The sequence below is a fragment of the Oncorhynchus tshawytscha genome, linkage group LG22 (genome assembly GCF_018296145.1).
Source record: "Oncorhynchus tshawytscha isolate Ot180627B linkage group LG22, Otsh_v2.0, whole genome shotgun sequence".
In the NCBI taxonomy this organism is placed as follows: Eukaryota; Metazoa; Chordata; class Actinopteri; order Salmoniformes; family Salmonidae; genus Oncorhynchus; species Oncorhynchus tshawytscha.
In genome coordinates this window covers 20,067,091-20,093,789 of record NC_056450.1, presented here as the reverse complement: position 1 = coordinate 20,093,789, position 26,699 = coordinate 20,067,091, and the positions used below count along the sequence as shown (strand labels likewise).

At 41.5% G+C, this 26,699-nt stretch overlaps 1 protein-coding gene across 6 annotated transcripts in view; it reads right to left on the bottom strand.

Moving 5' to 3' along the window:
* Positions 1–26,699, bottom strand: part of LOC112222000 (guanine nucleotide-binding protein G(I)/G(S)/G(T) subunit beta-1) — a 59,113-nt gene that overhangs the window by 30,368 nt on the left and 2,046 nt on the right. For 3 of the 6 annotated variants that reach the window (XM_024384509.2, XM_024384514.2, XM_024384513.2), the window contains exon 2: positions 1,170–1,276. In XM_024384509.2, the coding sequence (XP_024240277.1) occupies positions 1,170–1,226 (57 nt within the window). In that variant the 5' untranslated portion in view covers positions 1,227–1,276. Of the gene's footprint in view, positions 1–1,169; positions 1,277–2,140; positions 2,286–3,257; positions 3,363–21,852; positions 22,059–26,699 lie in introns of those variants that run through there. The other 3 variants (XM_024384515.2, XM_024384510.2, XM_024384512.2) reach the window with 3 other exon arrangements.

The following is a 26,699-nucleotide window of genomic DNA, read 5'->3' as shown; positions in this document are numbered from 1 at the left end:
ATAAATGTTGTTCCACTTCATGATTGTGTCCCACTTGTTGATTCTTCACAAAAAAATACAGTTTTATATCTTTATGTTTGAAGCCTGAAATGTGGCAAAAGGTCGCAAAGTTCAAGGGGGCCGAATACTTTCGCAAGGCACTGTATATATATATTTTAAATTATTATTATTTTTTAAAATCGGTCGATTAATTAATCGGTATCGGCTTTTTTGGACCTCCAAAAATCGGTATCGGCATTGAAAAATCATAATCGGTCGACCTCGACTATACATTCCTCCAACTTGTTCAATAAACTCACTGTTAAATCTACCCACAGCACACTACCCAAATCTAGATATACACACACACGCTGAATCTGTGTTTGCATTGTTGTATCCTAGTGGGATAAGGAAAAAGGCAGGGAGGTAAGAGCTAAGCCAAACATACTACAGCCTCAAACACAGCTCTAACTAAATTAGTATTCTAATTCCTTATTCTTTGATCAAACATGCATAGTGCTGTCATCACTCTGTATGGAAGGTGGGGCCAATCGCATGAGAAAAGCAAGGAAGGTGGGGCACAAGGCCCTGTGAGTTTAACTTTATGTTCATTCGGCTGAATTAGGATACACTATGAAAACAATGTGAGTGACACGGTTTGACAATATTGCAATACTATTTTTGCGCTAGTTGACTGTTCCTGCACCAAAACGCCAGACTTCTTCCTTCATAGGTTGTTCACCATCTGCATTTTAAATAGGAAGCCAATTTGTTTACGGCACTTTTATTTTCCATGAATGATCAAGACGTATTTCCTCAAGGCTCTATTGCCCCTTTGCAGCAGACATAGTGAACAATATGATTGGACCATGGAACTGCAATAAAACCGTACTCACTTTTGCCATCCAGCTTGCTACTAGTATCTTGCAGAGAGATTTCACAGCAGCTAGCGAGTTATGAGAGAATTGGCTGTGACTAAAATAGGTGCAGGAGTAGTTATAGTTTGAAGCATTTTAAAGTGCAGAAATTTTAAATCGTATTGTTCAACTGAGAACAATGTTTTTGTTAGACTTTCGGGACAGCTGGTGAATTGTAGTTCCCTCTAGTGGTGCCATGTAAAATCACTGCACAGACATTCCCAATGCATTTATGAGAAGAAAGCAGGGAGAGGACGATTGTGGAGGACATACTCTGATCTGGTTCTTGAGCTGATCGGCCTCCTGGCGTAGCTGGTCCAGTTCGCTCATTTTCCTCTGTTAATGGTGTGCCTCGCTCCGCCGCCGGGACTCCTGCTGATCTGAGGGGCAAGAAAGAGGGACAAACTCAACACCTTGGTCACACACCGTTTCTCCTATTAGCAATTAGAGGTACTCACCAGACGAGGGTTCAAACTGTATTTGAAATCTGATAAAGTCCTAAAAAGTACAAACCCAGCCCAACACCAGGCAAGCTCATGCTCTCTGAACCCAGGTCTGGTACACACAGGCAGCTCAATAAAACAGCTGTTACAGGGGCCCTAACAAGGCCATCAGCTCAAAGTGACGGTCCAAATCCCTGAGATAGGCTCAATATGATTGAGACGCAATTCCTGAAACAGCAAGGACAAGCTCAGAGAAAGTAGGGTTGAATGTTCCAGAGACCATGTTATGGTAAGCTGCCATTTCTAAATAGTAGCCTTTAGATGTTCAAGCTAATACCTTAGTGCTGTGAAAGATAGGAGAAACTGAAGCGATGTTCATGTAACATCCAAGAAAATAACTGCAGAGAAGAAATTGTTCACCATTTGGACTCAGCAAACACGAGCTTCAGTAAAATACACAGCAAAGCATATTCCTGCTCAGAATCACACAACAACCCTCTGAAAGATCCATAAGGCACACACAAACTCACTGTGAATCACAGAATCGCAACCCTTTCTAGAGAACCCAAGATGTGTCCTTGCCAGCCTGAAACGGTTACCTAGCAACAGGATTCTGCAGCTAGTTTGAGCTAAAGATCACTTTTTTTTCATTATGCAAAATCTCTCCCCCTCTCTATACACTGGCCAACCCAAGGCAAACATCTGGCACTTGGAGGCCGGTAGCCATTCCTGGACAACTGAGGCTAAATTAAAATCCATTGGCGGAAATCCATTCAGTCTGCGAAACCCTTGAGAACATACCCCTCCTTTGGCTTGCCGAACGGAGAGAGTGCTGGAGCGTGAAACGAGAGGAGCCGAGTGGGTTCTGTGAGTTAGTTCTAGCCCAGAGGTGCTCAGGTGAGAAGGGCAGGCACTAGTGCAGCGCTCAGATGCTCTGGCCCTGGTCAGTGGGCTCAGAACTCTCCTTCCAATGTCATCCCTGTAATCCTGGGACACAGTTGATTCAGCTCCTCCAGCTAAATCCGGTTAAGACAAAACCTGCTGATGATCCTAAAAGCAGTGGCTATCCCGCTGACCCCAATCCTTTGGTCAACGGGCTTATCCCTGACATATTCTCTGGAGAAAGAACAGGAAATACAAAAACAAGCGTATAGGCTAATTAGTGTAGGTATAAATGCTGCAAGTTGAAAGTTCTGCATATTGACTGTCTGGGTTGAAGATCATTATTGGCTGATGGAGACTGCTAAGCACTAATGCTACCACGAGCACTACGCAACAATGCTCATCTTACATTTCTACCAAACGGTTCACAAAAATAAAAGAGATCATTGTCAATATCAACCAGTTGCCATTGATTTTTACAAGACAAATTGTGGTCTTCTGTGTTCGTACAATGACAGGCTTCCTTCCAGGTTTACGAGTCACAGGTTTGACTTCGATATGGGTAAATGAATACAGCCAATGGAGGAAATTGCTGACAATCTCCAATGTTCGTAGGTAATAGATATAAAGTAGAGCATTCCTTTAAACTTTTGTGCCAACCATTACATCCACCTTTGTCATTAACAACTCACAGTTAAAGAAACACTTGGCTCAACACTACTAATATCCACATTTCTGAATTGTATGTAGACCACTGGTACTCAAATTCTAATTGAGAAGGTCCGGTCACACAAACTTCCTAGGTGGCAAAAGTCTGGATAGATATTATAATTCATCGGCGTTGTAACAAACTCCCACCACGCGACCCAAGCAACACCAACCCTAATTTATTAATTTTTTTGGTGGGGGGGCAGCCCGGCCCGTATTGGCCCAATTCTAGGTCCGGATCTGGACTGCGGTCCACCTATTGAGTATTGCTGGTGTAGACTATCACAGTTGTACAAAACATTTACCATCCTGTCTGGATTTTCCTTACCTCCCTTTCGCTCTGTCTTTTCCGTACAGGTTGTGGGTCCTAAGAGCTTGGAGACCTTCTGAATGACAAGACCTTTTCCTTTAAACACCTGACATCTCATCAGCCCACTGCCACCTGATTGGCCCGTGGGGCTAACTACGTCTGATTCTAAGCAATGCGACTTAGCCCCCTAATCGTGTTGATAAAAATGTGTCATGGTAATATCTCTAATTCTTCTAGTCTTTTCCTTGACGAGAGCCTTGGTGTCAGAGCCAGTTAGCAGGACCTGCGTGTGGCCTTTTCACAGAACCAATGCTATACAGACATGGGCCTCCATAAAAACCTGTCGCTATTTTAACTAAATACACTTACAAGAAACAGTGGAGTGAGTAGTAGGGCCTACTGTGAGTATTCTAAACTACATGATGCCTTGAATAGGCTTAGGGATATCTAGGCTGTAGTAATTGGACCATATTGGATGCTGGTGGACAAAATACATTTGTAAATCCTCTTACAATAGTCCAATAAATGCAAACAAAGTGCCGTTAATATTCAAATTGAGATGGAATAAGTACCAGCAAAATTAGTCAAACTGACAGCAATTAACCCAACCATGGTGGCAGAAATATGAGTGGGGCTCTATAAATGGCACACCAAACAATTAAGGCAACAGGGATCTTGATCCAGAAGGGGATTGAATGTATCTGCGGTAACCAAGAATCTTATCCACAAGCAGTAAGCATAGCACATACCACTGCAGCCCCAGTGAGGTAGGGGCGCCACCAACCCCAAAATAATACATTATTTTTGGTATTGAAAAACTACGTAGGTATTTCAAAATACCCCGGTATATCGCCCAAGCCTAATTCAGGAGGGTTTTTTCTGTTCCGGTGGTGGGAGTGTTGAAACATCTGGCAGCCCCACTGATAGTGTCTCTACACTGCTGCCTTCACTCTCAGCCGGCTATTTTTAGAGAGGTGGAGGACGAGGGAAGCAGACTTCACATTTTCCAGCCAGTCCTATCAGTTCCATCATCTCAAGCACACGCAGTGACAAGGGGAGAGGGAAGTGAAATTAGACTCTGCACCAGAGATTTAAAGGCATTTCTTCCTATAAAGCAAAACATTTAGTTCTGTATCAAGCCCTGACATCACATTGTACGGCCATTTGACATAGGGAAGCCTAAAAACCTTAAACCGCTGAGGAATGCCTTCATTTTCAAAAGCATCTAGTAGCAATTGATTACTTCCATAGCATAACAGCTATAGATTTGATCAGAGTAAAAGTGAATAACATACATTATTAGGCCTCCTTTTCAATCACATTATTGGCTCAGAGACAAAGCAGTCAAATGAATTGATCTTTCAGACCCCAATTCCTCCTACCCCCGATATGTATGTTAACGTTATTCATATTAACAATACCATTAAAACAGACCTGATTTATTCTAAATGGAAAAATGAATCAGAACCCGTACGTACACATGAAAAGGTGGCATGAAATTGTTAGGCCAGTAACCAAAAGGCCGCTGGTTAGAATCCTGAGTGGACGAGGTGGGGGGGGAAATCTGCCGGTGTGCCCCTGAGCAAGGAACTTAAACCTAAATGCCCTTGTAAGTCGCTCTGGTTAAGAGTGTCTGCTAAAATAACATAAATGTAAAAACAAGGCTCGACTCAACATGAATTGATGTGGGAGGTTGGTGGGCTATTGTGGTGTAAACCGCAGAGGGGCGGGAAGAAGAGGGAAGCTCCTCCTCATGGCACGAGGTAGAGGACTGAGGCAGGCCGGGCGGGTAGGCAGGGAGATGTTCTAGTGCACAGGAAGATACAGGGAAGGGAGGTGAAGGACAGATTAACCTAATGAGAGTGAACAAGCAGAGGACGATAGGGAGGAGAGCGGCTAATTAACCCCTTGGTGAAGGGGAACAGGGTGTGGTAACCTTCAAGGCATTAAGAGCCCGGTGGAGCAGACGCACACACCCAGTCACCTTGCTGCTGCTGGGAGCCTCTTAAGTTCGCAGCCTAAGAGATCGGTGCTACTACAGATGAGCCACACACTGTGGCCATTCACTTAACCCAAAACCAACCATGACATAACTCCATTTGCCTTGCAGTCATTGACTCCAAAGTTTATCTTGGCATACATCTTTTATTACAGACTACAAAGATTCAACCAAATGCTCATAAATAAGTTACGCGGACATAGCCAATGGTTTCTATGGGTTTGATCTCAACTAGCCTACCTGGTTAAATAAAGGTGAAATAAAATTTCAGTGAATTTCAATTTCAGGGTTTGAAAGCTTTGCGCTCACCTGATATGGATCAATTCAAGACATGGCTGTCCAAAAATATTTTCTCTTGTTGAGTTAATCGCATGGTTCTCTAAATAATTACTATCAATTGCAATTCCATAAAAAATATTATACATTGGTTGTAGTCAATGTATTTTGATTGTAGGGGAACAAAAACTGTATTCTAAGAAAATAACAAAATTAGCTAGGTCTGATATAAAATATCATAGCCACAACTATTAGATCTAGCCTACGTTACTTCTTATCCATGTATTTCAACAAACTAGAATTGGTTCTGTTCTGGTTAAAATCGTTGTAGGAAATGTTTGCTAAATCTAGACCGAAAGGTTGCAAGTTCAAATCCCCAAGCTGACAAGGTACATCTGTCGTTCTGCCCCTGAACAGGCAGTTAAGCCACTGTTCCTAGGCCGTCATTGAAAATAAGAATTTGTTCTTAACTGACTTGCCTGGTTAAATAAAAAGGTAATTTTTTTTAAAAGTATTATTATTTTTTAAATTCAGCCATGGCACTCTAAACATTTTTGTTTGGTTAGCTAGCCAACATTAGCATACCCAGCTAGCTACTTCAGCGCAAATTGTATTACTGTTACCTAAAGAAAAGCATGAGCAAGTGTTTGTTTGAACTTTCTATAAGTTTCCCTTCAAAGTTGTTGCTCATAACTGTGCGCATAGTGGATAGTTTCAACAGAGACAGACTGCTCTACAGCTGGTGAGACCACAGAGAGTGCCCGGTGTTGCGCTCAAAAGGAAGGGTGCATCAATTTCATCAATTTCTGCAATCATTTGAGAATTTCCACAGACACTTGGGTGAAAAGAATGTAAGTTGAAAAAATGAACTGTGTAAAAAAGGTAACTATAATCAACACGTTAACCTTTTTTATTTAACTAGGCAAGTCAGTTAAGAACAAATTCTTATTTACAATGATGACCTACACCGGCCAAACCCGGACGACGCTGGGCCAATGGGGACTCCCAATCACGTCCAGTTGTGATAAAGCCTGGATTCGAACCAGGGTGCCTGTAGTGACACCTCTAAACACTGAGATAGATGCAGTGCCTTACAACTGCTGTGCCACTCGGGAGCCCCCAATTCCAGAGTAACAAGGTCCTACCCAGTATAATTTTTATGTAGAAGGACTGAGAAGCTCAAGTGTGGTGACTTTTAAAAGGACATTCTACAAAAAAATAAAATGCTGACACCATCTTAAACAATTTCCACCTCCGGAAATAAGCCCAATAACATGGTGGTAAAAGTTTTTGAAATTATTTTAACATTTTAATGTACATTCTCCGTTTCCACAATCTGGTTTCTGAGCTGTCATGGGTGCACCTCAGCCACGCTAAAGGTCCTAAACGATGTCATAACCACCATCGATAAAAGACAATACTGTGCAGCTGTATTCATTGACCTGGCCAGGCTTTCGACTCTGTCAATCACCGCATTCTTATCGGCAGACTCAACAGCCTTGGTTTCTCAAATGACTGCCTCGCCTGGTTCACCAACTACTTCTCAGATAGAGTTCAGTGTCAAATCAGAGGGCCTGTTGTCCGGACCTCTGGCAGTCTATGGGGGTGCCAAAGGGTTCAATTCTCTGGCCTACTCTGTGTCTGTGCATACATACATAAATGATGTCGCTCTTGCCGCTGGTGATTCTCTGATCCACCTCTACGCAAACACTATTCTGTATACTTCTGGCCCTTTGGGCACTGTTAACTAACCTCCAAATGAGCTTCAATGTCGTACAACTCTCCTTCCGTGGCCTCCAACTGCTTTTAAATGCTAGTAAAATGAAAGGCTTGCTCTTCAACTGATTGCTGCTAGCACCATCCCGCCTAGCATCACTACTCTGGACGGTCCTGACTTAAAATATGTGGACAACTACAAATACCTAGAAGTCTGGTTAGACTGTAAACTCTCCTTCCAGACTCACATTAAGCATCTCCAATCAAAAATTAAATCGGCTTCCTATTTCACAACAAAGCATCATTCACTCATGCTGCTAAACATACCCTCGTAAAACTGACTATCCTACAGATCCTTGACTTCGGCGATTTCATTTACAAAATAGCCTCCAACACTCTACTCAGCAAATTGGATGTAGTCTATCACGGTGCCATCCGTTTTGTCACCAAAGCCCCATATACCACCCACCACTGCGACCTGTATGCTCTCGCTGGCTGGCCCTCGCTTCATATTCGTCACCAAACACACTGGCTCCAGGTCATCTATAAGTCTTTGCTAGGTAAAGCCCAGCCTCATCTCAGCTCACTGGTCACCATAGCAGCATCCACCCGTAGCACACGCTCCATCAGGCATATTTCACTGGTCACCCCAAAGCCAATTCCTCCTTTGGCCGCTTTTCCTTCCAGTTCTCTGCTGCCAATGACTGGGACAAATTGCAAAAATCACTGAAGCTGGAGACTCATATCTCCCTCACTAACTCATCAGTTGTCAGAGCAGCTCACAGATCACTGCACCTGTACATAGTCCATCCGTAAATAGCCCATCCAACTACCTCATCCCCATACTGTTATTTATGTTTGCTCCTTTGCACCCCAGTATCTCTACTTGCACATTCATCTTCTGCACATCTATCACCCCAGTGTTTAGTTGCTAAATTGTAATTATTTCGACACTATGGTCTATTTATTGCCTTTACCTCCCTTATCTTACCTCATTTGCACACACTATACCCCTTTTCTATTGTGTTATTGACTGTTTGTTTATTCCATGTTTAACTGTTGTTTGTGTCGCATGCTTTGCATTATATTGGCCAGGTCGCAGTTGTAAATGATAACTTGTTTCCAACTAGCCCACCTGGTTAAATAAAAGGTGAATTAAAAAAATAAAAACAATAATAATACTGGACCATGTAAGGCTGTAGACTAAGTTAATCCACTGGTGGCACAAACATCTTCAGTTGATGGCCCCAGCACATGATTTGGTCGCACCAATGTTTCGCTTCTGCCCGGCGATAATGACTTGACCTGTGTCCCATAATGTACTTGCATTCCATACAGAACCAAGCTAATAATGATTAGCCATCTTTTAAATGAGCATGCTCTTGCAGGGCTTGGCATTCAGGTAAATTTGGCAGTGGCATACGAATGAAAAGAATACTGGCCAGGGAAAGCAGATGGTGGGGGATTATTTAAATGTTCTTTAAATTTGTGGGCTGAGCAAATAGCCTTTAGACTATAATGGAGCTGGGCAATATGACAAATATCGTATCACAGCATTTATTATTATATATATTTAAAAATTGGATGGTATGATGGTATTTTATGTTTTGAAATACAAAAGATCAAAAATTTGCTTTATGAGTAGGTCTTTGACTGTTTCATACTGTTCAATTAAAGCAAAAATACTATTCACACATTTTCATCAATTTCTGCAATCATTTGAGAATTTCCACACCGCCACTTACGTTTGCACGGTATGGGAAAACAATCTAGGTTAATTTTTAACCAAAAGTTTAGAGCAAAACCCTCAGGTGAACTGTTGGAATCATGGAAACTATTATTCTAATTCTAGCATTGGAATATAATTGCGGGCACTTTGAAGAAGGTTTTATTTGACATGGTCACTAATGAAAATGTTATTGTAACTGGGTAGGAACCAAGTGTGGATACGTGTTTCCTAGGGGACTATAATCTTTAGCTAAATTGAATGTTCTCTTAGCTACTTCATATAGCTAACATTCATGCTTCACGTATTCCTATTCGATTTAGAAGATACTGGTCAACCATCACTGGTATTATCAGGCTGTACAGCTAATTACGTTTGCTCTGACAAACTAGTGATTAGCATTAGCAGCTAACATGATTTAGGTCGAACTTGTTAAGAAAAGACAAACGGTGTAATATTACAACGCTAGTGGATATATATTAAGAAACAAAGTGAAAAAAGCATCGTTGTCATTAACATTGTTGCATATGCTGCATTGTCCATGCAGACTGATCGCAAGTGTGTCGTGGTAGAAGAACCACAAACACTCATTGAGTTACAGGGAGCAGGGCTAGGTCTGTGTGGAAAGAGGCACAAGAGCGAGAGATGACTCAAGTAGTGAACTATAAAAATGGATGTTACACATGTCGTATCACATTTAACAAACCAAACATTCAAATACTGTTATAGAAGGTAAAGTAAAAACCGGTCCGTGTATCAATACCGGTATATCATACATTACGGTATACCGCCCAGCACCACCCTATAATGACCTACCTTACATACACAAATAATAATTACATTTTAACTTGACAATATCATATATGAATTGTTTAGAGGGGGGGGGAGACATACTTTACTTTAATGGAAACCCTACAAAAACATGATATTCTAAGCCCACAACAATTCTTAACCTAATCAGGAGACCACTTTTCAGGTCAGAGAATAAATAAATAATAATTTGGAGGGGGTAGTTGCTCTTTAAATTGTGCACCAAGCAATAGACTTGTTTGGCTAGCTGTGTTTTTTTTTAGGCTTTGGCGGTATACAGGGTTATATGGATAAAGCCACAGGATGTTTTTTTCAATACCGTTCAACCTATTTATTTGAAGTCTAATACATTTGAATATTTGTAGATACTTGAAGCAAATACCTGCAGTCCACTTGCGCAATACGTTAGGAGATAAAAGAACATTGCGTTCTTCATTTCACCAGTCACAATATGTAGCTTACGGTTGTCCCCAGTCACGCTGTGTTTGTTTACAAGCACACAACCACGAGAGACCATAGGCGTGTGAGTCACTCACTGTCGAGCAGCATGCACCAGGTTATCTAATTACAGTATGGAATTCACAACTAAATGTATGCCAGCTAGTTATCTTATAACTACTAAATTCACTGTCTAAAATGTGCTAAAAGCTCCGTAGTTTGGTTTGCTAAATAAGTAGCTAGTTAGAAGCTAACCACTTAGCTAGATGGCTAACAAAATCAAGCACTTGCTTGGTAACAGCAGAAGATCACCCCCTGGATCAAGAGCTTTGCTGGCGAATATTAATTTGTGCCTGCAGCAAACTGAGTAGAATGAGTTACTTGTATAGTTTAGGTCAGAAACTGTACAAAATGTTCCCAATGCGCTCGTTAGCATTTCATTAGCATTCTGATGATTCATTAGAACTAGTTAGCATTTTGTTACATTCTGTTAAGTGACATTTTTTGGGCTTTGAATATTAGTACTTTGTAAATAAACACATGCAGTCAATTTGTGCACTAGGCAATACAGCAGATTGCGTCCATCATTTCACCCAGTAGAAGTTTACCCAACCGTGGGATGGACTCTTCCCACACTCGGGACTCTGACTTTATTGGTTACACGGGCTTGGACCTTATTTTTTTTAACATTTTCAGTCATATTGTTAACAAACACGCCCTGAAAAAACAACAGGTTTAACCCCTGGTTTGACCGTGATCTTGCAGAGTTACTCCAGCTAAAGAGTTGCATTTGGCGAAAGGCTCGGCACACACACCCAGGCTGACTGCCTCTAGTTCAGGCAAATGAGAAATAAGTGTACTCCGGCTATCCGGAAGGTCAAAGTTAGTTACTTTAAGGAGTAGTTCACTCTGTGGGTCTAACCCCAAGATGTTCTAGAAAACGGTTAAAGATGTGGAGAACAAACCCTCCTCACAGCTGCCCATGTCCCTTCATTTTGATGTGGTTGTTACTCTTAAGCACATGGCTGCGCTATAAAATCACCACTTCATTAAGTCAGGATTCCTATTTGACTCAGCCATGCCTCCTAACCTGTCCAACATTTCCTTATCTTCCACACCTTCTAATGCGACAACCCCCAATGCTCCTCCCTCTTTTTACCCTGCCCCGCTACAAAGTTCCTCCCTGCAAGCGGTCACTGAGTCCAAGGTGCTATAGAAGCTCCTTAAACTTGACCCCCCCAAAAAAACATCTGGGTCAGATGGTTTAGACCATTTCTTCTTTAAGGTCACTGCCCATATCACCGCCAAGCCTGTCTCTTCTCCCTAGGGAGGTTCCCATTGCTTGGAAGGCAGCCACGGTTCGTCCTTTATTTAAAGGGGGAGATCAAGCTGATCCTATTTCTATTCTGCCTGTTTATCAAAAGTGTTGGAAAAACTTAGCAATAATCAACTGACTGGCTTTCTTGATGTCTATAGTATTTATTCTCTCTGGTATGCAATCTGGTTTCCGCTCAGGTTATGGATGTGTCACTGCAACCTTTAAGGTCCCCAATGATGTCACCATTGCCCTTGATTTTAAGCAATGTTTTGCAGCTATTTTTATTGACTTGGCCAAAGTTTTTGATATGGTAGACCATTCTATTCTTGTGGGGTATTGGTGTCGTCTCAGAGGTGTCTTTGGCCTGGCTTGCTAACTACCTCTCTCAAAGAGTGCAGTGTATAAAGTCAGAACATTCGCTGTCTCAGCCACTGCCTGTAACCAAGGGTGTACCCCAGTGCTTGATCCTAGGCCCCACGTTCTTCTCAATTTACATCAACATAGCTCAGGCAGTAGGAAGTGCTCTCATCCATTTATATGCAGATGATACAGGCTTATACTCAGCTGGCCCCTCCCCGGATTTTGTGTTAAATGCTCTACAACAAAGCTTTCTCTGCCCTTAACCTTGTTCTAAACATCTCCAAAACTAAGGGCATGTGGTTTGGTAAGAAGAATGCACCTCCCCCACAGGTGTGATTACTACCTATGAGGGTTTAGCGCTTGAGGTAGTCACCTCATACAAGTAATTAGGAGTATGGTTAGAAGGTACGCTGTCCTTCTCTCAGCACATACCAAAGCTGCAGGCTGAAGTTAAATCTAGACTTGGTTTCTTCTGTCGTAGTCGCTCCTCTTTCACCCCAGCTGCCAAACTAACACTGATTCAGATGACCATCCTACCCATGCTAGAGTACGGAGATGTAATTTATAGATCGGCAGGTAAGGGTGCTCTCGAGCGGCTAGATGTTCTTTACCATTCGGCCATCAGATTTGCCACCATTGCTCCTTACAGGACACATCACTGCCCTCTATGCTTCCCTGTATACAGTTCTCTCTCAATCTCTTCATTCAAAGACTCGATCATGGACACTCGTACTGACAGTTGTAGCTGCTTTGCATGATGTATTGTCTACCTTCTTGCCCTGTGTGCTGTTGTCTGTGCCCAAAAATGTTTGTACCATGTTGTGTTGCTGCCATGTTGTAGTCTTCGGTCTCTCTTTATGTAGTGTTGTCTCTCATTGTGATGTGTATTATGTCCTACATTTTTATTTCTTTTTTAATCCTGGCCCCCATCCCCGCAGGAGGCCTTTTGGTAGGCCATCATTTGTAAGTAAGAATTTGTTCTTAATTTTTCACGTTCAAAATTGTGCACTCTCCTCAAACAATAGCATGGTATTATTTCACTGTAATCACTACTGTAAATTGGACAGTGCAGTTCGATCAACAAGAATTTAAGCTTTCTGCCAATATCAGATGTCTATGTCCTGGGAAATGTTCTTGTTACTTACTACCTCATGCTAATCGAATTAGCCTACGTTAGCTCAACCGTCCCGTGGAAGGGACACCGATCCCAAATCGTTTTTATGTGAGCTTATCAAGTTACACTTGTTTGAAGTTCACTACTGTTTGCCAGCTATACAGTGCATTTGGGAAGAATTCAGACCCCTTCACCTTTTCCACATTTTGTTACATTACAGCCTTATTCTAAAATGGATTACATTTGTAATTTCCTCAATATACACATAATACCCCATAATGACAAAGTGAACACAGGTTTTTAGAAATGTTTACAAATGTATTACAAATTAAAATAAATACCTTATTTACTTAAGTATTCAGACCCTTTGCCATGAGACTCAAAATTGAGCTTAGATGTATCCTGTTTCTATTGAGATGTTTCTACAACTTGGGTGTCCATCTGTGGTAAATTCAATTGATTGGACATGATTTGAAAAAGGCACACACTTGTCTATAAAGGTCCAACAGTTGACAGTGCATGTCAGAGCAAAAACCAAGCCAAAACTTCTGTAGAGATCCAACTGGAAAAGGGTACCAAAACAATTCTGCAGCATTGAAGGTCCCCAAGAACACAGTGGCCTCCATCATTCTTAAATGGAAGTAGTGTGGAACCACCAAGACTCTTACTAGAGCTGGCCGAACGGCCAAACTGAGCAATCGGGGGAGAAGGGCCTTGGTCAGGGTGACCAAGAACCTGAAGGTCACTCTGACAGAGCTCCTCTCAGATGGGAGAAACTTCCAGAAGGACAATCATCTCTGCAGCACTCCATGGCCAGACGGTAGTGTACCACAATCCTTTACAGACATAGAACGCAGGTACAGTAACACGACGATAGCGACAATAGATAACATTTCAGACTGTTAAACAAAGTGCCACATCAGGTTTTCACCCTTCGACAGAATTCTGCTCAGGCGTAAAATATTCTTCATTTTTCCCCGTCAGCTAGCGTTAGGGAGAGCGGGCAGAAGCATGCTCATATGTTTTGGTAATCTGCATCTCACCAAGTCTTGCAAATTCACCAAGGAAACCTAAAGTTTACCTCTTACTTTCTGGTTTTATTTGAACTACACATCTTCCCCAATCCTTTACAGCCTATCAGCTATAACACAGAAAATATGTTGTGATAACTGAATTGGGATTTTAATTGTAAAAAATTGTTTCTGGATTTTCTGAATGTTAAGGATCACAACTTTGTTGGATTGAGGTCTGGGCTTTGACAAGGCCATTCCGAACCTTTAAACGTTTCCCCTTACACCACCCGAGTGTTGCTTTAGCAGTATGCTTCGGGTCACTGTCCTGCTAGTAGGTGAATCCCCATCCCAGTCAAATCTCTGGAAGACAAACAGGTTTCCCTCAAGAAGTTCCCTGTATTTAGCGTCATCCATCATTCCTTCAATTCTGACCAGTTTCCCAGTCCCTGCGAATGAAAAACATTCTTCACCTTGTTGATGGTGTTCTTGGGATGATGAGAGGTGTTGGGTTTGCGCCAGACATAGCATTTTCCTTGATGGCCAAAAAGCTAAATTTTAGTCTCATTTGACCAGAGTACCTTCTTCCATACGTTTGGGGAATCTCCCACATGCCTTTTGGCAAACACCAAATGTGTTTGCTTATTTTTTTCTTTACGCAGCGGCTTTTTTCCTGGCCACTCTTCTGTTAAGCCCAGCTCTGTGGAGTGTATGGCTTAAAGTGGTCCTACGGACAGATACTCCAATCTCCACTGTGGAGCTTTGCACCTTTAGGATTATCTTTGGTCTTTTTGTTGCCTCTCCGATTAATGCCCTCCTTGTCTGGTGAGTTAAGGATATTGCTGCCAGTAAGATTGCACCTAAATCAACCATTTATCAGATCATCAAGAACTTCAAGGAGAGCGGTTCAATTGTTGTGAAGAAGCCTTCAGGGCGCCCAAGAAAGTCCAGCAAGCTCCAGGACCTTCTCCTAAAGTTGATTCAGCTGCGGGATCGGGGCACCACCAGTACAGTGCTTGCTCAGGAATGGCAGCAGGCAGGTGTGAGTGCATCTGCACGCACAGTGAGGCAAAGAATTTTGAAGGATGGCCTGGTGTCAAGAAGGACAGCAAAGAAGCCACTTCTCTCAGGTAGAGGCTAATATTCTGCAAAAGGTACAGGGATTGGACTGCTGAGGACTGGGGTAAAGTCATTTTCTCTGAATCCCTTTTCCGATTGTTTGGGGCATCCGGAAAAAAGCTAGTCCGGAGAAGACAAGGTGAGCGCTACCATCAGTCCTGTGTCATGCCAACAGTAAAGCATCCTGAGACCATTCATGTGTGGGGTTGCTTCTCAGCCAAGGGAGTGGGCTCACTCACAATTTTGCCTAAGAACACAGCCATGAATAAAGAATGGCACCAACACATCCTGAGATAAATTTCTCCCAATCATCCAGGAACAGTTTGGTGATGAACAATGCCTTTTTCAGCATGATGTAGCACCTTGCCATAAGGCAAAAGTGATAACTAAGTGGCTCGGAGAACAAATCATCAATATTTTGGGTCCATGGCCAGGAAACTCCCCAGACAATCCCATTGAGAACTTGGTCAATCCTAAAGAGGCAGGTGGACAAACAAAAACCCACAAACTCCAAGCATTGATTATGCAGCCACTGATTTGTTGCATGTCAGCACACTGCCTCTACCCCAGGAAGTGCAGTGTTGAGTTTCTAAAACAGGCGTTTCCTCTCAAAGGGTGTTTCCTTTATTGCACTTGGCTCTCCTTGTCGAAACATCCAGCGGAAGAGGCGACAGCGCATCCTCCCAAAAGAGTCACAGGTGACTAGACAACTATCGGACCAGTCTGAAAGCAAAACTCCAGTGTTTGACCATGGCTGGCTTGTGCAGGATGATCGGTCCCTGTTCTCTGTTATAAACTGAGCAAAAAAAGAAACGTCCTCTCACTGTCAACTTTCATTTGGTGTTTTTCCAGAGTCAGTAGAAGGCCTTCTTTAGTGTCCTAAGTTTTCATAACTGTGACCTTAATTGCCTACCGTCTGTAAGCGGTTAGTGTCTTAACGACCGTTCCACAGGTGCATGTTCATTAATTGTTTATGGTTCATTGAACAAGCATGGGAAACATTGTTTAAACCCTTTACAATGAAGATCTGTGAAGTTATTTGGATTTTCACAAATTAGCTTTGAAAGACGGGGTCCTGAAAAAGGGACGTTTCTATTTTTGCTGAGTTTACTTAATTGTTTGAAACTTGAATGTTTTACTACATATTATGAGGCATGTCTTGGGCTACCTACATTCTAAGTACCTTAGCCAAAATCAAACAAAAGTACAGGAAATTTTATAAAGACTTCCATATGCAATTGAAACCAGTAGCCTCTCTCTCTCATGCTCTATTGGTTTTCAAATCAACTTTCTTTCATTGGGTACCGGGTAAAGGCAATATCTTAGTCATATAATCAATTGAAAAATGTGTTACTGATGATTTTTTATCTTGGTCACATGAAACCGCTCAAGGGTGTTTTCCCGCTAATTGCATTATGGATGAACATTTGGGTGTAGTCTACTGCCTTGTACGCATACAATGTGAAGAAATAATAGATTATCAACATTTTATGCTAAACGTTCTGATGTATTGCATGAGCCTCATTGCTTTAGCCTTGGCCTACTGGTTGTATGAATTTGGGATTGATCGTCCCTCAACTGTCCAACAGTCTGTTTGGAATAGGCTATTTCTGTCTCGCACAGAACGACAAGCTGACCAATAGAATAGGTCAACTTTTCTACTATGTGGGATAGTAGATTGACAGGCTAGTGATTTAGTTCTTTGTTACTTGTCTTGTTGGCTGAGGAAAAGTTCTTGTGGGTATTTATTCTAACATAGGCGGCGTGTGGGTTTCAGGTTTGGGAAGCAAATTTTCCATGCACCCTCACATTTTCAAACTTATGCAAGATGGCCTACTATTCCAAATGCGATTATTGGAAGGTCAATTTAGGCTAATATTAAATCACCCACTGTTAGCAAAAAACACTGGGTAGGCTAGAGAGGCTACATTTCTTCTTTCTTTGCACAGGAAAATGTTGTCCTTTTTATAAACGCATTGCAATTCTACTACATGCTATGACTGGAGACATTAGCAGAAACTGACATGCATGATTGTTGCTGAAACTCACTCTGGGAGACAGCACACACACACTACAGCCTGGACCTAAACTACATAGTCATTGGCATGCTTACATGTGAGGCAACACATTTCACAATTTTGCACTATGGGACTGGACTGGGAAGAGACCAATTGACTACAACATGTCAGAGGAAAGGGAGAACTCCAGATTCTATAGGAAAGAAATCACTATACTGAAATGAGTAGCCACTAGCCACTAAGTTTTCATAACAATTATTGATCCTTTATTTAACTAGGCAAGACAGTTAACACATTCTTATTTTCAATGACTGCCTAGGAACGGTGGGGTAACTGCCTTGTTCAGGGGCAGAATGACAGAATTTTACCTTGTCAGCTCCGGGATTCAATCTTGCAACCTTACAGTTAACTAGTCCAACGCTCTAACCACCTGATTACATTGCACTCCACGAGGAGACTGCCTGTTACGCAAATGCAGTAAGAAGCCAAGGTAAGTTGCTAGCTAGCATTAAACTTATCTTATAAAAAACAATCATAATCACTAGTTAACTACACATGGTTGATGATATTACTAGTTTATCGAGCGTGTCCTGCGTTGCATATAATCGATGTGGTGCGTATTGGCGAAAAATGACTGTCTTGCTCCAATGTGTAACTAACCATAAACATCAATGCCTTTCTTAAAATCAATACACAAGTATATATTTTTAAACCTACATTTTTAGTTAAAATTGCCTGCGAACTCTGTGAAGACTATTTATTCCTAACAAAGACAGCCAACTTCGCCAAATGGGGGATGATGTAACAAAAGCGCATTTGCGAAAAAGCACAATCTTTGCACGACTGTACTAAACCATAAACATCAATGCCTCTCTTAAAATCAATACACAGAAGTATATATTTTTAAACCTGCATATTTTGCTCAAAGAAATCCAGGTTAGCAGGCAATATTAGACAGGTGAAATTGTTTTACTTCTCTTGCGTTCATTGCACTCAGAGTCAGGGTATATGCAACAGTTGGGGCTGCCTAATTTGCCAGAATTTTACGTAATTATGACATAACATTGTAGGTTGTTCAATGTAACAGGAATATTTAGACTCATGGATGCCACCCGTTAGATAAACTACGGAACGGTTCCGTATTTCACTGAAAGAATAAACTTCTCGTTTTCGAGATGATGGTTTCCAGATTCTACCATATTAATGACCTGTGTGTTATGTTATAATTAGGTCTATTATTTGATAGAGCAGTGTAACTGAGCGGTGGTAGGCACCAGCAGGCTCGTAAGCATTCATTCAAACAGCACTTTTGTGCGTTTTGCCAGCAGCTCGTAGCTGTGCTTCAAGCATTGAGCTGTTATTGACTTCAAGCCTATCAACTCCCGAGATTAGGATGGTGTAACTGATGTGAAATGGCTAGCTAGTTAGCGGGGTGCGCGCTAATAGAACTCATATGGCAGGCAAAATCCTGAGGAGAAACCAAAACAGGAAGTGAGAAATCTGAGCTTTGCATGTATTCACCAGAGTCCCCAATGAAATCCCCTTGAGATATTAATGTTGCACTGCCTAGGGGTTCCACTAGATGTCAACCATCGATAGAAACTTGAATGAGACTTCTATGGTGTTGTGGGAGTGAATGAGTGCAGAATCTGTCAGGTGTCTGGCAGTCAGCAATTTTCTGATTGCGCTTATTCCTCATGGTATCCACTTGCGTTCCATTGCTCATGAAGACACAAAGGAATACTCCGGTTGGAACTTTATTGAAGCTATATGTTAAAAACATCCTAATGATTGATTCTGTACTTGGTTTGAAATATTTCTTCTGTAATATAAGTTCTAAAAGTTTTTGTCCGATGTGACGCTGACCAGAATGAGCGTTTGGATATGTATACCAAACGCGCTAACAAAAGAAGGTATTTGGACATAAATAACAGACATTATCGAACAAATCAAACATTTATTGTGGGCCTGGGATTCCTGGAGTGCTTTCTGATGTAGATCATCAAAGGGAATATTTATCATGTAATTTCTTGTTTATGTTGACGAAATCATTGCGGCTAGTGATTTTTACTTCTGAGCGCCGTCTCAGATTATTGCATGAGTTTCTTTTTCCCAAAGTTTTTTTGAAATCTGACAGAGCGGATTAGAGAGGTATATCTAAAATTCCATGTGTATTATCATCTACATTTATGATGAGTATTTCTGTTGAATGATGTGGCTATGCAAAATCACTGGATGTTTTTGGAACTAGTGAATGTAATGCGCCAATGTAAACTCATATTTTGATAAATATGAACTTTATCAAACAAAACATACATGTATTGTGTAACATTAAGTCCTATGAGTGTCATCTGATGAAGATGATCAAAGGTTAGTGATTAATTCTCTCTCTATTTGTGGTTGTGACTGGTTGGAAAATCTTTGGCTGGAAAAATGGCTGTGTTTTTCTGTGGCTATGTGGTGACCTAACAATCTTTTGTGGTGCTTTTGCTGTAAAGCATATTTTAAAATCGGACACTGTGGTGGGATTAACAACAAGATGAACTTTAAAATGGTATGAGATACATGTATGTTTGAGAAATTTTAATTATGAGATTTGATGTTTTGAAATTGGCGCCCTGCACTTTCACTGGCTGTTGTCATATCGCTCCCGTTAACGGGATTGCAGTCATAAGTTAATTGATATGCATTCCAGGTGACGACCCCATGAAGCTTGTTGAGAGAATGCCAAGAGAGTGCAAAGCTGTCATCAAGGTAAAGGGTTGCTACTTTGAAGAATGTCAAATATAAAATATTTTGATTTGTTTAACACACTGGTTACTACATGATTCCATGTGTTATTTCATAGTGAAGACAAACTATTATTCTACAATGTATAAAATAGTAAAAATAAAGAAAAACCCCTTAAATGAGTAGGTGTCCAAACTTGTGACTGGTACTATATATGTAAAAAATGTTAACCAATACTTTGACTCAAAAGATCGATATAGCATCCAAAATAATATAGCTGTATCTAAATGTATACATTTTTGTGACAGGGTTCCTCTTTTTTGGATGTTGATTGTATAAATCTATATATTCAGAGTTGCAGTGTGTTAGTGTTAATCAGTCTTGCGGCCTGCCTCTGCAATATATACTAGGCCTAGACTACAGTATCAGCACTTCTACCAATGCTGGTAGCCTCACTAATGGTAATTCAGAGTTTTGTGACTGTTTGCACCAAATATAACTTTTCTCATTCACTTAATAATTAATTGACTGAGAGTCTTGGTACAATTGAGAGCATAACATTAAAGATGGTCACACAATGCTTTTACTTGTGTGCACGTTGATACAAGGGCCCAGCACAAGTATCCTTTGAACATATTATAATAATAATAATACATGTGAAATGAGTCCCATTGAAGTCAGGACCTCAGGGGTGATTGACTGATGGGGATAGAGGGGATGGGTTGGCCATCATATAAGGTCCCATTCACAAGGGACACTAGCATCAGGACTCCATACAGGCTACACAAAAGCATTTCCACCTCAGCAGCTACATGTGTACAGCAACTCATGCCCTTGCAAATTCCCTGACAACTGGGTCGAAGAACCCCACTACGGTTAGAATTGTGGCTTTGATAAACAAGCATCCTCTGCTGTTGAAACGTGGGGCTGACTTCAGAACAGATCTGGGGAGGATAACGCAATTCAATTAAAGCAATTCAATTAAAGCATTAGGAGGTCCAACATATGACAGCACACATACTGTATACTTAGGCACATGTTTGTTATACGATGCACGTGCATAGAATAGCTGTCCATCCCCAGTCAGCCGGAAGGTTGGCATTATTTTCATTAGGCCTAAAAATACTAATGGCTTTTGAAATCGCCTAAATGCAGAAAAGCAATGGTATACAATTGTTTTTAGCTATCAATGCAAACCTCTGCTTTCTGTGGAAAACACCTGAAGGTATACACCACATTGATGGGAGTGGCAGTAAAGTTTAATTGATTGATTCGTGAAACATACCATGATGCCACAAGTTTCTAGGAAGGGAGGCTGGGGCAGGTGGAAATGGTAGGTGTGCTATTGCCATTCAAGCAGGCAGATACAGTGCCTTGCAAAAGTACTCACCCCCCTTGCCATTTTTCCTATTTTGTTGCATTACAATCTGTAACTTTCAGCTGAGCCGTTGTGGCTAGACATTTCCACTTCACAATAAAAGCACTTCCAGTTGACCGGGGCAGCTCTAGCAGCGCAGAAATTTGACAAACATACTTGTTGGAAAGGTGGAATCCTATGACGATGCCACGTTGAAAGTCACTGAGCTCTTCAGTAAGGCCATTCTACTGCCAATGTTTGTCAATGGAGATTGCATGGCGGTGTGCTCGATTTTCTACACCTGTCCGCAACGGATGTGGCTGAAACAGCCAAACTCACTATTTGAAGGGTTGTCTTTTGTATATACATACTTTTGTATATACAGTGAACATCTAGTATGACAAGTTTCATACCGGTTGTATTTCTGCCTGCTTGAACAGCAAATAGTTAAAATACAAAAGAATACATTAAATAACCCTGGGAATCAATATAACAACGCCTTGAGAAGCAAAGAAAAACATACAAAATAAGTTACGCCTTCCTTTGCGAGAAATGGAGCTGTTGGGAGTGTACGTAACCCTTCACCTGCCATCTAGCACCTAAATTCTCAGGCACCCCTCACCTCTGCAGCCTGGCAGGCACATCCTTGGCCTCCCATCCGTCCCCCCACCTTGCAGCATCGTCCCTGAGCATGAGGCTGGAGTCAAACAGGTTCCACAGGATAGCGCCCGTGCTGGCAGACATACTCCAAATGCCATGGCGTGAAGGCAGTCATTAAGGGAGGATTAGGGGAAACAGTCAAATGCTCATGGTAACAGCCAGACCGGTCTGATAAAGACAAAAAAACACAACTCAACCACTTTTTACATCCAAACATACATAAACAAAAAGGTGTAGTTTGTGCTTGTGACACATGCCCAACTTGCTTTTCCATATCAGAAAAACAAAAAATCAGGTCAAGCTTGCCCAAAGCCAAAAGCATGACTGTTTAAAAAGAAAAATACACTCCTTTGATTGCATGAATACATTTACCCCTCCTCCCGCTCTCTCTCCCAGATTCTCCCCAAAAAGAGAGGAACAAGTGTATGTGTGAAGTGTCACATGACAGCCAGCCAGTCCTTTTTATTCCAGCGACTTACTGTGTCTCTTTGTCATAAAAACTCACTCCCCGCCTTCCTATCAAAGGCTCAGAATTCTGGTTTGGTGACATTTCCCCCCGGCAGTCAAATCTATGGGGCTGAATGTAAATAGAAAGCAAGAGGCCTTTATTCAAAGAAGCAGAGCCCTGAGGTTCCCCATGCAAAGTGCTGTTTCAGGTTGACAGGACTCCATAGCAGTGGAACGACCAACGACATAGGAGTAGAGGGGTCAATAACAGTCCTGTCGCCACTCACTTTGACTATTCAAAACATAGTGGCCCTCAGCCGTGCAGTCATCCCTGATAAGCCAGGGCCATACAGCGTGGACCTTCAACCAAACTAGCTTGTGAGCGGAACAGTTACCACAACAGTTCTACTGGTGTACGGCTAACCGAAACTACGTGGCTTGGATTTGCTAGAGGTTATCAGACACATTGGGAGCACTAGCAATACAAATAGAAGAGGAAACATATTGACAAAGGACATGTTTGTCCTCGGGTAAAACATAGGACAGAATTGCAGATTATGTTGCTGACAGCTAAAATGATATAACACAAGGTAGTTGTCACACTAGACAATCTAGTAAATCTGTCTGTTTTCAGTCACTGGACATTCCATAAATCAGCTGTAACAACAAGACACCTGGGTTGCCCAGAATAACCAGGGTGTCCTTTTCTCTGGGCACACCCCACAGAACCGGCCACGTCATACAGCAGAGAGAAGAGAGAGAAAAGAGGAGAGCGAGAGCTTGTTTGAAGAGTACCCCCCGACAGTTTTTTCCCCTCTAGTCAGGAACAGAATTTAACTCTGCTCAGGCGTTTCTTTTACGCCTGCTACGTTAGGTTGGCTGTGTTGTGACCCTTCGGGGAATGGAGGGAGGAGATGGATTTAGGGAGTGAGTGCAAAAGACTGGGTGGTACTTGAGATATTCGACTGCATAGAATCTCAGAATCATTAGCACCGGTGTAAATGGATCAGATTTGGCCAAACAGGACAAGGCAGCTCACCTTTGAACCCAAAAGTAAAGACGGGCTGTCAACCTGCACTGCAGGTGGGGTTGAGGAGGGGGTAAGGCCACAAGCAAGGAAAAGGATTTGTCTGAGAAATCTATTGGAATTACATGGTTCTGGCAGTTTGGCCGCTGAAGTAAGTGAGCCCAATATTAGCAGTCAAACAGCTGCTGCCTGTCCTGTGTGATCTTGTTCGACTGTGCTAAAATGATGGAGTGAGGAACATGGAAGACAGAAAGACACAGCAGGAGAGAATAGTCTAGTCTGACAGGAAATCTCTGCTCATGAGCGGTGTCCCGCCTACCGAGGGATGTTAATGACCATTGGAGTTTCTCAACCCCAAGTACTGGGCTGCTAAGTTAAAGGTCCAATGGAGTCTATCTTAATATAAAATCAGTTCTGGGTAACAATCAAGTACTTTAATGTAATTGTTTTCAATTAAAATTGTGAAAAATAAACAAAAATAGCTTCTTAGCAAAGATACATTTCTCAAGCAAATCTTTGCTAGGACAGTGTGGGGGTGGTCTGGGGAAAACTGAAAACTGGCTGTTATTGACAGAGGGGTTTGGAACTTTCTTATTGGTCTATTAACTAAATTACCACCTGGTAATTTTTCCAACCTCAGTGTAGAAATATATATAAAACACAGGAAGAAAAAAGGTACTGCACTGGGCCCTTAAATATTTCCCCAGTAAGAACATATTCTTAAAGGTAGACTCAGCTAAATAACATTGTCATGAACAGCACCGCAGATATTGAGACGAGCGAGATGAGACTTCACTCTCACAAAGTCACACACAGTATCTGCGCATGTGCACGGGTTCGCTTCACGCCGTTACAGCGTGGCAACCACGGGACCAAAACAGTGGAGAAGTTGAGCCTTGCGCTTCAAAGCTTTTAGATGTTGCGGAAATTGATCCACTATGCTGTTTACTTTCTGCATATAAAGTACGTCATATCGCTGAGTCTACCTTTAATGTAAACAAATCACACCAAGACTTGTATGTTTATATTTTAAAGTAATGAGTGTCATTGTTATAAAGCACAAAGAACACAAATGATATGACAACTCATAATATAGCTATGCAAAGCAGATATCCTAAATCAACAACTGTATGGTCAAATGAAGGGTGTAAGTAAGTAAGAAACCAACATTTCACCGAGAGATGATCCCAACTAGTCTGGCCGTGGCAGCCCCAGTCATAACAGGGAAGGCATGTTATTGTAATAGTAATAAATTCCATATGGCTAAAAGCAGGATCATAGGAAAAGAGGAAAATCAGCACTATCACTGACCAAGCCCCATAATCCCAAAAGCTGAAATCCAAAAACTAAGATTTTAATCCCATTCATACCATGTGCTCACAGAAATCCAGGGGGATGAAAATCTGTATAAAACAAAACTAAATATCCCTCCTGCTTCACAAAGGACAGATAATTCAGCTCATCCCCTGATAGTGATGCTCATTCTAGTGTCATCTCTCAGGTGAACAAGTTTGGCCAGGGGGCCAAATGCCACATTCTGATTGTGCTTCTGGAAACTGATTGTAAAGGCGAATGTTAGTGAGTATGACCGTCATCTGAAGTGTCAACTCCGCTAGTCTGGGAGACACTGACTGAAGTCTCCATGAATGGCACTATATGTATAGACATACTCCCTGTTCACCCTCCTGGACATTGTGAGATGTCATGTGTTATAGAGTGGCCCAGTTCCTGCCAGATGTCAACACGAGGCAGTGGATGATATAAGGTTACAGCGGGGTTGCAGTCAAAATGAAATGTGCACATTGACACGAGTGAAAATATTGTTGTCAACAGCTTACTTGAGACTGACACTGAATAGGGGGCAGTAGTGTGTGGATGTGTGCAGAGCATCTTATGTTCTACTGCCGGTGTGTTGTGTGTAGTGTGGTGTTCTGACCTGTAAGCAAGTAATGGGATGAGAGCTATGCGATGAGAGAGCCTGCAGGCCTGAATACTGTAGTCACTGATTAGACTCAATCACACTTGCATGATGAGAGAAACCACAGTGGAGCTCAGATTCCTGTGAGTAAGACTGAGAAATTAGGTGATGACTATTCCAGGACTACAGTTAAATCACTTAATCTCCTGGCAAAGCCATAAAAGTGAATACATTCTTCAATCTGCTGGATGGACAGTACTGTGTAAAGGTGTAGACACGTGGGGAGGATTCATGAATTTATGTTCAAGTGTACCAAAACACGTTCAGCAAATAATGTCCTACAACTTTGAGAGACTGGCACTCAGAACTGCTAAAAAAAGGGTTAGTTATGGAGTCGGCAATTGGGCCAATCCCTCTATTGAAAGTAATATGATATTTTATAATCAGTGTCCACAAATCCTTACAATGCCCTTTTCATCCATGGCGAGTGCCAACACAGCCTGTTTTGCTCCAAGTCACATTAAGTTCTTTAAGTAAAAAAGATACATGAAGTAGGGTAGCCTATACTCAAAATGTGACAATGGTAAAGGACCAGCCCCAGTACAGACATTTAAAGTACACAGAAATCGCAAGTATTATGGTTCCATTTGGATACATGTAAAGAATAAAATAAAAAATACAAGATAAAAAAAGGTTCCTGAACTACAAGCTCGCTGATCAGTACAAAATACATGAATCTTTATATCTTAAAATTGTTACCTTGATACATACATACACTTGAATATAAGCGGCCATATACTCGTACTACCTTAATACTTTACATCAAAATGAAACAGCTAAAGCGCAAGTGCTTTTGTGTACCAAGCAAAATAAGATTTTAATACATATTTGTAGATTCCTGAATTTAGCTGCTCACTGGTTAATATTCGAGATGTACTAACGTTACAACCGTCCACCTAAATATTGTCCCACATCCCACAGTTGAAAAACACCTCTCTTTTATATAATTTGTATAATTTATACATGAGTCAGAAACTAATATATTTACTCAAATGTATGTTTATTAACCACAATTATCGATATATATTATGGTACCCCTGAATCCAGCCAAAGCTGGGCTGATGTCTTTCAGCCAGAAAAAAAGGCAGTGTGGAAATGGGCTTTGAACGCCATCTTGTACGTTGCAGCTGCTTGGGCCCTGAATACAGGAACCCATTCATTCAAGGAGGGAAGCGAACTAGCAAGATTAATTCATCTTTGTGAACCAGAAATTACAAATATCCCTTTTGAAAAACGGAAAATGTTTAACGTGACAAAGATATTATGGAACATCAAATAACTATATTGGAAAACTGAACCTGGTGGAGTCCTATATTGTCTCAAAATGTAACAAATATGCGAGTTCTTTCAACCAGCG